This window comes from Candoia aspera, chromosome 16 (genome assembly GCF_035149785.1).
Source record: "Candoia aspera isolate rCanAsp1 chromosome 16, rCanAsp1.hap2, whole genome shotgun sequence".
In the NCBI taxonomy this organism is placed as follows: domain Eukaryota; kingdom Metazoa; phylum Chordata; class Lepidosauria; order Squamata; family Boidae; genus Candoia; species Candoia aspera.
In genome coordinates this window covers 3,743,334-3,756,092 of record NC_086168.1, presented here as the reverse complement: position 1 = coordinate 3,756,092, position 12,759 = coordinate 3,743,334, and the positions used below count along the sequence as shown (strand labels likewise).

Below are 12,759 nucleotides of genomic sequence, written 5' to 3'. Positions count from 1 at the left end.
GATGTTTTAAAGGGTCTGTTTATTTAAAGAGATGAGATGGGGGGATTTGTTTAAAAGAAAATGAGAAATAAATGCAAAAGGAAGGATTCAAAGTGGGCTTATTAGACAGTTTGCAACAGTTATGTCATTACTTCTGAATGGACTTTTGCTGATCAAGATCCAGTGACGAGGTTTTAAAGATTTGTTTATAGAGAATGGGGTGGAATAGGGGATGAAGAGATAGTTGGCTGTATTTTAAGAGATGGCGATAAGCTGTTAACATTAACTATCCTTGCTGGGGACCAAGGGGGAGTTTCTTTTTTTCCTTTTCTTTTTTTTCCTGCATTTTTTATTTTTCCATTTTTTTCCTTTTTGTATTTTTTATCTTTTCTAGTTTGCATTAGTTTTATCTGTGCAATGTAATTCTTAATAAAAATTATTATAAAAAAATAGGAGGGACAGAGGGAGGGAAGATGAAGGAACACCATGCACAAAATCAAACCCCGTTCTCTCTTTTTCCCAGTGGGTGGGACACAGAATCAGGCATTTGAGTTTCAGGGAAACAGGTCCTGATGGGCGTTACGAAACAAAGTTCCTGTCTGTACGAGAATTTGACCGTGGATCCAAGGGCCCAGAGGGGGTCAGTCTTGGATGCCTCCGAGAGAAGGCTGGGCGGCTCTCTTGGGGATGCCTTCATTTCCTTTGGCTTCCTGCCCTAAACAGAGCCTGGCCTGCCTCAACCATCTTGTCCAACTCTTCTACAAAGGATCAGTTATTTGGGCTTCTGCCAAAACAAAAAAAAGCCTGCACTGTTTTAAGGCCGTGCACGCATGCAAAGGGGGAAAAAATGCCACTGCGATCCCTTCAATTGATGGTAAATGTAAATGAATCAAGACAGCCACATTATATGTTCCCGGCAACTATTATCTTTGCCACGTGGATCCTTTTCAAGCTTGGTTTTTTCCAGCTTCTGCGGAAAACGAAGGGTCTGCTAGGGACTGGGGAGACCACTGAAGCAGCCCTTGGATTTCCAGCCCCCTTTTAAGAGCTCGAGGCTCTTATTCCCAACAGGCAAACTAAGCTGGGGGTCGCAGCACCTACTTCACCTTTCATTTGTCTAAAAAATCATCAATCCATTGCATGGCTCTAACTTGGCTTGGAGGAGGGTGCAAAGCCTGGGCAAGCTGTAGAGCTTCCCACCCCATCTCATTAGACAGAATAAACCTGTGTGCCTCTGGTGAGTATCCTTGTTAATGCTGGCCACGGAAGAAGTGCGTTTGCTTCCAAGTTCAGCCCTTCTATGCTGCACCTGGAGACCGGTCCGACAGACTGGAATTGGCTTAATCGCTTACGGCAGAGAAGCAGGAGCAGACATGCATGTTCGCTAACAAGCTCTCTCCTGTCAGTTGGCACCATATTATTTTCCTCAGGGTGGTGGTTCCCCTTCGAAAGCCACCACCGACACCAACCCGAATGCTTTACGGCCAACGAGGTATGAACCGCAGCAGCGGAGCTAAAATACTGATGATGCAGTGAGCGAGAAGGAGCTGAAGAGGTTAGACCTCGTGACATGATGCTTAAAACTCAGCAAAAGGGGAGTCACTGGCTGACGAAACCAGACTTGGGACCCGTCGTTCTCAGTGAAGATTAGGCCCTAAGGGACTTCCCGGGGAGGGATGGCAAACTGAAGCGGAGCCGACAACTGCAGCAAAGTCAGAGGAACCAGCGAGTAGACTGATTCCTTGCAACCTCTCCGGATAAGGAGAGGACAGGAGATCGCCCACATGCGCCTCGGACAGCTACTCGTGAGGAGACTGCAGGACAGCAGTTTTCCATGGGTCTGAGCACCAGGAGAAGATGTGATCAGCCATCTTGCTCGCAACCAGGGCAGAGCCATTTAAAGGACACAAAGTTTGCAAACCCTGGGTTTTCTGATAACTTCTAGCTAGTCGCTACTAATCACTGAGGCTGGGTTCACATAACAGACCAAACCCAGGTTAGCAAAAGTGTATAAGCAACGTCCAGACTAGTAAGCCATATTATTCAGGTTCCCCAGCACGGCCTGCTGGGTTTTCCATAGCAGATTCCATACCGCAAGGTAGCCTACCCAATTCAGCCTAGTCTCAAGTGCTGGGCCAACCCAACCAATGGACTTGGAACAAGATCCAGAGATTCTGCAAGGCTGAGATCCTTGACCTGGGACCAGGGAAAGGGACAGCTGGAAATGACTCAGGCTATTGGGAACCCAGCCCACCGGGTTACTTCCAGGCCCTTGGCATGGTATGGATTTACCCCACCTGCCCGGGGAAGAACTCCAAGGCCCATGCGCCTTGCTCCATCCATCCAGCCTAAGAGCACAATCCAAAAGAGCCCTTACACAGATTCCACGTCGAAGCTGTCGTCTTCCTGAGAAAGCTGCAGGTAAGGGTTGTCGGAGGCCGGCCGGAACTTATAGCCAGTGAGGACAAAGAACACCAAGGTTGCCATTTCATCCAACAGCTGCAACCAGAAAGAGAAGAGATCTGGAGAAGATGGCCTGGGAGGACTCTGCGATCAACCGATCCCGCCTGCCTTTGCTGAATTGGCCCCAACTGCGTTTGGCCATAGTAGACTATGAACCTCTCGCTGCTATTACAAAACAACACTCCCATTTTCCTTTCCAAAGCTTGGGGGCCTATATATGAGTGTTAATTAAGCTTTGTGGGGGGACAGAATTCTGCCTTTTCCTGGGTTTTGCCCCAGAAATTAGGGAGGGTCCCTTCTGAGCCTCTTGCTCCACCCGCTGTCCAGCTGTGGGCTATGCTGCCTCTTATCTGGCCATTCCCTAGGCAGCGTCTCTGGGCCTTGTAATTTTTTTTTATCCTGCCAAGCTGGGGTTCCTTGGCATTTCTCAGGGGCCCTCAGGGGACTCTTGCTTCTGGGGTCGCTCAGCTATTCAAGCTGGTTCCTGGGATGGAGGGAGTTAAGGAAAAGCGTGGCATCCGTGTGGATCGAACACAGTGGAATCCCTAAGCCACGTCTTATTTATACTACCTCTTCTACAGAGATTTAAGTTGCACCTCTATTAGGGGACTTCCCAGGATGTACTGAGTTTTTTTTTATTTTCAGCCACTGCTGGCTGATCCCTACAATCTCTACATCTCTAGTAGGGGCCAAATGCTGCACTGCTGCCTGTAAGATTGGAAGCCAAATTCTGATGCAGCAAAAGGAGTATTCTGCCCCTGGATAAAAATTCTTAATGGCTTTTAATTTCCTTTTAATTGGCTTTTAAACGATAACATGTCTTTTCCTGCCTTTTGCTTTTCTTTCTGTATTTTGGTCTAGGCCCGTAGAGGGAGCAAATGAAATGAAAATGACACAATCACATGCAGAAGGATGTGGGGGGTGGTTTAGCGGCCTTTAAGGCTCCAGAGCCACAGGATGGAAAGATGGTTAGAACAGCCCACCAATGAAAGAAAAAATAAAGGATCTCTTAACATGAGAAGGGGCCCTTCAAAGGCAGCTGAATTTACAAGGCTCATAATTTCTCACTATGCTGTTGGTGATGGGGCCTGGAGTCCAAGGCTCCTTAGAAGAACAGGTTCTGCAACCCAACTCTAAACTACTCGGTCTATTTGAGTCTAGAGCTATTTATCTTTCTCAACAGGTTTTCACAGGCTGGGAAAAGAGGCTTCATAAGCCAGAAAGTTAGCCCTACGTTCTCCTTGACCTTCCCTTCATTCTTGGTAAGGTCAAGGCATACAATTTCAGGGACTTTGCCAGAAACCATCAAGCGTCCTTGACAGCCAGGGTTTTGAAATGCTGCGGCAAACTACTGGAGCTCAAAGGAAGCTGAAGCTTTTTAAGGGGACGCCAGTTTGCCGCATGAAACAATCGCTTGGTGAGATTCTTTTGTTCATTTTAGCAGTTCCTTCAAGTGAAACGTGTAGGGAGGCGAGGCAGATACCTGGTAAAGCCACTTCCATTGGAACGGGACTGCTATCTTGATGAGGATGGCGATGATTCGGGTGAAGTAAATATAACACACAATCTGGAGGGAGGGGAAGGAAAGGAACAGGTTAGTTCATTCCAAAACAGGCAGCATCCTCTGAGCCTGCAGTACAGGAGAGGACAGAGTCTGGTCCCCACCAGAGAATCCAAGTCACCCTGGAACCAGCCTGTTCCAAAGCTCCTTGGTCCATCTGTGGTCAGGCTCCATCTCAAATTCCACAGCTGAGAGGAGAGGGCATGGACATAAACCTTCCATCATCTCCCGCCTACCCAAACATTGTGTCCCAGATCCCACAGACCAGCCTCCCTTCTGAGGTGATATAATGGTATGTGGGAAAGACCTTGGGAGACGGGGTAAAGAGACGCCGCCTAGGGAACGGTCAGATAAGAGACGGCATAGCCCGCAGCTGGATAGCGAGTGGGGCAAGAGGCTCAGAAGAGACCCTCCCTAGTTTCTTGGGCTGTAAAGGAGACAGGGGGAGAATTGCACTTTCGAACTTGGCAAGATTCTGTTAATGTGCTTTACAATAAAGTAGAATTAGCTCATCTGGTTGTGTCTCCTTTCTGGTCTATCTAGTAAGGCTGACATCAATCTTGCAAGTCTGCAAGTATAATCCTCCCACCACCCCATCTCCTTTACACCTGAGAAGCTAGGGAGGGTCTCTTCCGAGCCTCTTGCCCTGTCCATTGTCTAGCTGCAGACTATGTTGTCTCTTATCTGACTGTTCCCTAGGCAGTGTCTCTGGGCCCAGTCTCCCAAGGTCTTTCCCACATACCATTACAGGTGTTTGGAGTACACCTCCCCTTGGCAAGCTAAACTGGAAAATATCACCCCATCACTTCTGGAGGACCACCAAGTTTGGGAAGGTTGCTTGAGGCCATTTTCAAGGCTAGCTTGCCAGGTCATACCTCAGCCAATCAGGGGACCCCAATTTTGATGCTGCTTCCTTTTATGGAGGCAAGGAAGCAAAAATGGGGATCATGAGGGCATTAAGGCATCAACCCTCTGCAACGGCATCCACCCTTGCAGGCAACCTGCAATGGGTTACACCATTTAGGGGCACTGAGTACAGTAGAGAAAATGTGGATTAGGAGATTTTGTCTCCCTAGCAGAAGATAAGGATGATCTGGGCTGGGGTAAAGATCTCTTCAGGATTAACTCAAAAGAAGATCCAAAGAACTGTACATGGGGCTGGTGAGGGGGATGTGGATTCTGGCGGTGGACTTGGGGAATGCAATGAACAGGGAGGAGCGTATTGCTGTGGGACAGTCTCTAAGACCAAGAAAGAAAAAAAACAGATTTGCCTCTTGGGTTCACACGAGCCATTGAACTCTCAACTTGGGTCAACACAACACAATGGCTGTGTTCAGAGAATGTCCATGTCCAAAGAAACGAACAGCTTCACCCTATGGCCTGAATTAGGCAACATGGCAAGATACGAGTGGTCTTCCCACAATGCAGCTTGTTACAAGAAGCCCACCATGGACTCAGAGCTTCCCCCGTTGTTCTGCCCAACTGTCTCCTGCTACTGGACCAGCCAAGGATAACTTTGGAGAACCGGGACCTCTTCAGTTTTTTAACAAACATGCCACTGTTTAAAACATTCCCTGGGGGGGAAACCGTGGTTTCTACTGAAAGATGAGTCTGTATTGCTCCTCGCTCATCTTTCAAAAAAGGGGACACCCTCCCTCCCCACCTCCCACTCCTTACCATGACATAATAGTGTCTGAAGAGCTTCAACTTTGCTAAGTTAATGGCAGCTGCAGGAAAGAACATATGAAGTTAGGAGCTTAGAGGCAGAAGCAATCAGAAAAATGACAACAGATTTTGGTAACAGGACCAAAGATGATGTCATCTATAGAGACATCATGCACAGCGGCCTCCGGTCTCCAAGCCCACCCCTACACTACCTGCTGGGCTACAGCAATTATCTACCCCATCTGGCTGGTGATAATGGGGATTATAACCTAACATATTGCAGGGGGACTTGCTGGAGACAGTTACTAGACTTTTGCTATTTTTATCACTATGGTCTGCATTGGTTGTATCTTTTTTTTTTCTTTTCCAAGGTTCACCTCAGTAAAATATTCTGTGATGTGCAGCTATACTCCATGGAGACAAGATTAGTATCATACGAACTTGACGGGGCTGATTTATAGACCGCTTTTAATTCAGGAGCTCAAGAAGGCATACACAGCACTCTTTCCTCCTATTTTTATTTTTTATTTTTCCATATATGCCTTGGGAGGTCTCTGGCACTGTGCTATAAGGGCGCATTCATGGGACATGAGTCCCTTTTGTAGGAGATGGGTGGCGATAAATTTGATCAATAAAATAAATAAAAATAAACAGCAGCTCCTTCCTGTAACTGCAGGGTGCAATCGTAGTGTCCAAAACGTCTCTATTCCATTGGGTACAATCGGGGGAAACAGGATTATCATCATTCCCTGCCTTTATTTTATACAACTCTACAAGTAGTCCTGGCTCAACGGCCACAACTGAGACCAGAATTTTGTTGCTAAGCAAATCTGACCCAATTTTACAACCTTTTTTTTGCGGCGGTCATTAGGCAAATCCCTGTGGTCACTAAGCAAAACATGTGGTCATTAAGTGAATCATGTGGTTTCCCACTGATTTTGCTTGCCGGAAGCTGGCGGGAAAGGTCAAAAATGGTGATCACGTGACCATGGGACGCTGCAATGGTCATAAATGTGAACCGGTTGCCAAGCGCCGAATCATGGGGATGCTGTGATGGTCTAAGTGTGAGGACTGGTCTAAGTCATTTTTTTCAGCACTGTCCTAAGTCCGAACCGTCACTAAAAGAATGGTTGTTAAACAAGGACTATAGGCATCATGCATCATGCTTCCACGTCCTATAATTCCCCATAAGCCTGAGAAGTGGATTGAGTGGGGGAAGAGTGACGGAACCAAAGTCCCCCAGCTGGCTTTCATGCTGAGGGAGGACGAGAACTCAGAGTTTCTAGCCTGGCACCTTTACCACTGCACCAAACTGGCTCTTTAAGGTCACTGGTATTGTGGTTATAAAATGGGTGCAGGAGTAAGCTGAGGCCAAAGTACATTAGGTGGCAACAGCTTCAAGCATCTGCACCCAGTGCTGATGGTCTTCACTGCCTTGCGCAATGGCCTCCTGGCTTGAAATTCAAGGCCTCGATGTGCAGCTATAAATAATCCTGATTTCTCTCCCACGTCTCAGAGCTGGAAGGAGAGACCACAGCTCCGCTTCACCGATTTTCTTCCTCCCCAGAAATCCACACCTGGTTAGTTTCAAGGGCGATGCTGGAGGCGTCTCCAGGACTTGGCAGGGTGATGGGATGCAGCCAGCATCTCGCATATCCCGAGGTCAAGAAGCAGCCAGCATCGCATCCTCAGAGCAAGTGAAGGTCGCAAAACTCAAATGACTTCTTGAGGTTGGGCTTCCTTTGCCACGTGGAGCTCAAATCCTCAAAAAGGGTTATGGCAACCCATCCCACTTTGTAGACCTTAGACGCGCTGGTTGTAAAACCATATGCCCTGGGTCACTGGGTGTTTGTGGGAATTGTAGTCCAGCAGATTCTGACAACTGTTAGAAGTGCTACCAGCACTGTAAGAGCCACATATAAGAGCCTTAAGTAGCTGCAATTAATACAGATGATGAGGGTTATAGTCGGACACATCTGGAGGACCAGCAATTGGGGAACATTGCCTTATGCCCCCCTACCTGAAGCTTAGCTGAATCAAGTAAGATTTAGATTTGGGTTAGATTTGCCTCTAAGATGGCACTGGATGGCTATTTCAGAAGACTGATCAACCAACTGAATCTTAGTCATTAAAACAAATGAGGGGAAGGGATTCCCAAGGATGCAAGTTGGTCTTTTTTTAACACTAGACAGTTACAAGTAGTCCTCGCTTAACAACCATTCATTTAGTGACGGTTCAGACTTATGACGGCGCTGGAAAAACCAACATAGGACCAGTCCTCACACTTATGACCACCGCAGCATCCCCGTGGTCACGATTCGGGCACTTGGCAATTAGTTCACATTTACGACCATAGCAGTGTCCTGTGGTCACATGATCGCCATTTTCGACCTTCTTGGTCAGCTTCTGGCAAGCAAAATCAATGGGGCGCATGATTTGGTGGTTCACTTAATGGCTAATTTGCTTAATGACTGCTTCGCCTAGCAATCAAAATTCCGGTCCTAATTGTGGTTGTTAAGTGAGAACTCCCTGTACAGGTTCTCACTGTACTTTGTGTAAAGTTAAGCAAATTTACTTTGCTCAGTCAAAAGGAAGGAAAGGGACAAATCGCTGCAACTAAGTGTTGGCATCTTTTAGTAAGTCAAGTCCCGCTTATAATACAATATGAACTTTAAAAGAGCAATTGGAAATCAAAATTGGGGCTATAGTTAGATCAACTTCTGATTCACAAAAGCTTTTGAGTTTCCAAGAACTTGGAACTTTGCACGCTTTTTTAAATCCCAATTTGTCTGGTAAAACAGAAAGGAAATATTGGGTGAGAAGAAAAGTGGCTGGTAGGTCTGCACTTTTTTTTTTTAATCCATTCAATCGTGCCCAATTCTCGGAGACTGCCTGGACAAGTCCCTGCAGTTTTCTTGGCAAGATTTCAGAAGAGGTTTGCCATTGCCTCCTTCCTAGGGCTGAGTGTGTGTGACTGGCACAAAATCACCCAGCTGGCTTTGTGCCTAAGGCAGCACTAGAACTCACAGCCTCCCGGTTTCTAGCCTGTCACCTTTACCACCACACCAAATCGGCTCAAGGTCTGCCTAGGTTAGACTTAAGACAGAGAAAGATTAGCTTGCAAATTAACTTGGTGCCTTGGAGTACAGAGGGTCCACCAAACATATTCCTGAAGTTTGCTGGGAAGAAATCCTGATTATTAGCCCCCCACTTTTTAAAAAAACTAGAATTAAACTACTCAAGTCAAATGCTTGAAACTGACATGCAAACTAGGACTTCTGCTAGCAATGAGCCACAATAAATCAACCCATTCCCAGCAAAGCGGGGAGAGAGATATAAACTGAGAGATGACAAAGCTTCAGCTTAAAGACTGGATCGAATCTCCAAACTACCAAGCTGACTTTAAGAAACGGCTTAAGGTTTGGACCAAACCGCCATAAAGAATCGAATACTTCACATTGGGCCTTCTGAACCAAACTGTTTGAATTTTGGAGCTGAATCCTTTGGATCTGAATGATTGGAACCAGTGATTGGAACCAAATCAAAATCCCTTTCTCAACCATCTCCTCGCCACCAATATCTAAGCGGGGGACCCCAAAAGGCAGTTTGTGGTCCCAGAGGAGGTGGGGTTAAAATCTTTCCCTGCTGCTGGTTTTTGCATTTTCGGAGGAAGAGGGGGGTTGATTTACAAATCAGGCATGTTTCAGCCCCTTAAACCCCCCGAAATAAACCCCAGGCATGCACCACTCACTATGCCACAGAAAACCGTTATGGGATTCAAGCCTAATGGAAGTTGTACAGCAGAAGGGTGCAATTTACCCAGGTGTGCAATTCTTCCAAAAATGAAACAGGTTTTACTTGCTGAGGATAAGGGAGTAAAAATTACCTGTCTTGGGCCCCCTAAGCGCGAGAGAGTGTTCCATTCACACCTCTGCAAAGGCCCCAGAGAATAACCTTCCCCCTTAGATGCTAAATGATCTAACGGGGGTATAAATCACAGAAGACGCAGAGGATTAACAAAGCCTTTTGCAATTCATTTCCTGCAGGGCCTTAAATAGCTGTTTGGACAACAAGCATGTCAGAAAGAGAAATCCATGGTTTGCTTTCCTTCGACAAGGAAAGGAGCAAACTGCCAGAGAGCCTTGAGGCTGGCTTCGCACACCGCTCAGCACAATAACTGCTTTCATCTTGACTTGTCGCAACGGGCTGGGTCACCACCCTAAGCTGCCAGCTGGCGACGTCCGCTCAAGCTCGCCCACTTCTTGGCGCGCCTAACAGACTGTAAAGGAATGTAGGGCTGACCTTGGGAAAGGTAAGCGTAATGGTATGTGGGAATGACCTTGGGAGATGGGGTGAAGAGATGCTGCCTAGGGACTGGTCAGATAAGAGGCAGCTGAGCCTGCAGCTTCATAATGGGAAGAGGAAAAGAAAACTCAGAAGGGACCTTCCCTGACTAATCAGGCTGTAAAAGAGACGGTGGGAGATTTGTACTTTCAGACTTGCAAGATCCTGTTAATGTAGCCTTACAATAAAGCAGAATTAGCTCATCTGGTCATGTCTCCTGTCTGGTCCACCAGGGAAGGCTGACAGTATAGTATGAAAGGCCCATCAAGGAGGGACTTGGAGAGAAGAGAAGAGGACACAGCCACAGACTGAAGGAAGCGTGAGAAAGAAACCCAAAATAACCCAGCCTTGATTGTGTTTCGCATAAGAGGGGACTGAGTGATATTCAGAGAGGATTTCAAGTTTCGGTTGTCATTCCCCGTAACAATACGGAACGCTTCTGTTTGGTTCTCGACCTGGCCTACCTACTTTAAAGGGCTGACATATACTGAATCATGAAATGATAAACCATAATGCAATAAACTGGTCTGAGCAACAGCCTAAGCCACTGCAGACTAACCAAGGTTTTACACATGTTGCACAAATGCATCTGCTAGACCACTGCATGCCTTGTTGGTTAAGAATGACTGGGAAGCCCAGCTTATGGGTATGCTCTGCCCCAAAGATTTTTCCTGGAGACCTGTCTCCAAACAGCGTTGCAAAAATCTGGTGTGTCCTTATGCCACGACAGCGACTTGATTGATGCCTGAGCTCCCAATTTTGCCTCAAACCTGCTAAACGCCCCAAAATGCAAAACGGTTCCCTCTGGCAGTGATTCTGCCTTATCTACGCATTCAGGAGCAAAAGCCTTTTCATTGGCAGGACGGTTCCTAAGCTAAAAAGCCTCCGTGGGGAAAATCCAGCCCGCTGCTGTAATTCCTCAGAGACGGAAGATGGCTGTTCTAAGTTCCCACAATGCCCCTGAAATCCCCAATGCTGCGTTCCCTCAGGGGATCGTGGGAAATGAAGCTGCTGCCGGCTCCTGTAATCCTCAGTGTGAGTGGCAAGGCAGATAAGCAGAGTCCTGGGGATTGTCTTCCTGATCACATTCTTTCCTTAGAAGAAGAGGAAGTCTTATATGCACAAAAATGGGAAGACTCTGAAATACCCACAATGGGGGAATGGTTGGTGAGGATGACAGAATTAGCAGAGATGGCAAAATTGACTTGTCTGATCAGAGAAAGGACAATATCCTCATTTATTGGTGACTGGAAACCCTGATGGATGTTTTGCTGAAGGAAGGAAAAAAATGAACTTGTGATTTATGGGTTGGACGATTAGAAACGGTAGCCTACGGAAAGAAGGAAATTATGATGTAGTCTTAGAGAGGGAGGGCAAAATATAAATGCATTTATCACTGCTGAAAGGAAGTCGCTTCTTTATAACCTTTTCTCTTCTCTCTCTCTTTTCTTTCTTACCTATTTGCTATTTTTCTTTATTTCTTCTCTAAGATTTGCATTGTGTTTAATCTGGTTAAAAAATATTCTTTAATAAAAATGATAAAGAAGAAAAGAAAGGCTTGCTGCCCGCCCTCCTTCTTCCTTTCAGACATCCACGGCTCTATTTTGTCCTTCAGACCCCTTTGCAGAGGGGAGCTACCCCAGTCCCTGCAAACAAACGGCAGGATGAGAAAGGGCAAGGCAAAGATCGAGGCAGGCAGGCAGAACGTTCTCAATCAAAATGGATAATGTGGTTTAAGGCAAAAGGCTTTCCGAGGGGGAAGCAGCTCTTTGCAAGGATTCCCCTTCCTCCTCCCCGACGGCTTATCAATCAATGTTGCGCAGACTAAAGAAAGGGAATTTTCCTCTCTCAGCTCTGCAAATTGAAGCTGCGTGGTGGAGTGGGGGGGAAGATGAGCAGAGAAGTGGGGGCGTGGAAATCACACTGTCCGTTTATGACTCACAAAACTACGGGTTCAATGTTCATCCACATTTATTTTGGGAACAATAATGGCCCGTGATTCAAGGGTCATGCTGAAACAAAGCCAGGAGACAGTGAGGTGGTGGATGTTTCTTTTGCACATGGCTGGCTGCCCGCCTCTTGGCCTGGGGGTCCTGCCCAGATGCCTGACTCTCCTCAACAGTCTCGCAAAGAAGCCCTCGTTGCAGGAAGGAGTATTTAAAAGGGGGGGGGGAGAGGGGGAACTGATTCTCCTCCCTTTTCTAGGGGACCCCAGCAGAGAAGGTACTACCCACATAGGCCAGGGCTACAACACCCAGCCGTCCTGGCCAACAGGGGAAATACCAAGTGGCATTACACCCGTGGGCGATTTCCAAGAGGCAGGCACAGAATCAGCAACCTCGCCATCCCAATCCATCATGCTGGAAACCTTCCCCCCTCTGCACTCTCTCGGCTTCCTAGGTGATGGAGCTGGGAAAGAAATATCTGTTCTCCTCCCCACCCATCCCTAGGCTAATATCTGCATAGGAAGGAAGGAAAGGGAGAAGAGGTAGAGGTAGAAAGGGAGGGAGGGAGGGAGGAAGATGAGAAAGGGAAAAAAGAGAAGAGGGAAGGAAGGAAGATGAGAAAGAGAAAAAACGGAAGGAAGGAAGATGAGAAAGGGAAAAAAAGGGAAGGAAGAAAAATGAGAAAGGGAAGAGAACAAAGGAAGGAAAATGCGAAACGGAAAAAAGGGAAGGAACAAAAATGAGAAAAGGAAAAAAGAGGAGAAAGAGGGAAGGAAGGGATATGAGAAACAGAAGGAAGGC

At 46.9% G+C, this 12,759-nt stretch overlaps 2 protein-coding genes across 2 annotated transcripts in view; one reads left to right on the top strand and one right to left on the bottom strand.

Moving 5' to 3' along the window:
* Window positions 1-12,759, top strand: part of PTGES (prostaglandin E synthase) — a 377,050-nt gene that overhangs the window by 102,377 nt on the left and 261,914 nt on the right. The window lies entirely within an intron of this gene.
* The window catches only part of GPR107 (G protein-coupled receptor 107), a 52,216-nt gene that overhangs the window by 7,008 nt on the left and 32,449 nt on the right, over window positions 1-12,759 (bottom strand). Inside the window, exons 15-17 of the mRNA XM_063316068.1 lie at window positions 5,681-5,730; window positions 3,926-4,009; window positions 2,357-2,478 (exon numbers count right to left, since the gene is read on the bottom strand). Coding sequence (XP_063172138.1) covers window positions 2,357-2,478; window positions 3,926-4,009; window positions 5,681-5,730 — 256 coding nt within the window. The remainder of the gene's footprint in view (window positions 1-2,356; window positions 2,479-3,925; window positions 4,010-5,680; window positions 5,731-12,759) is intronic.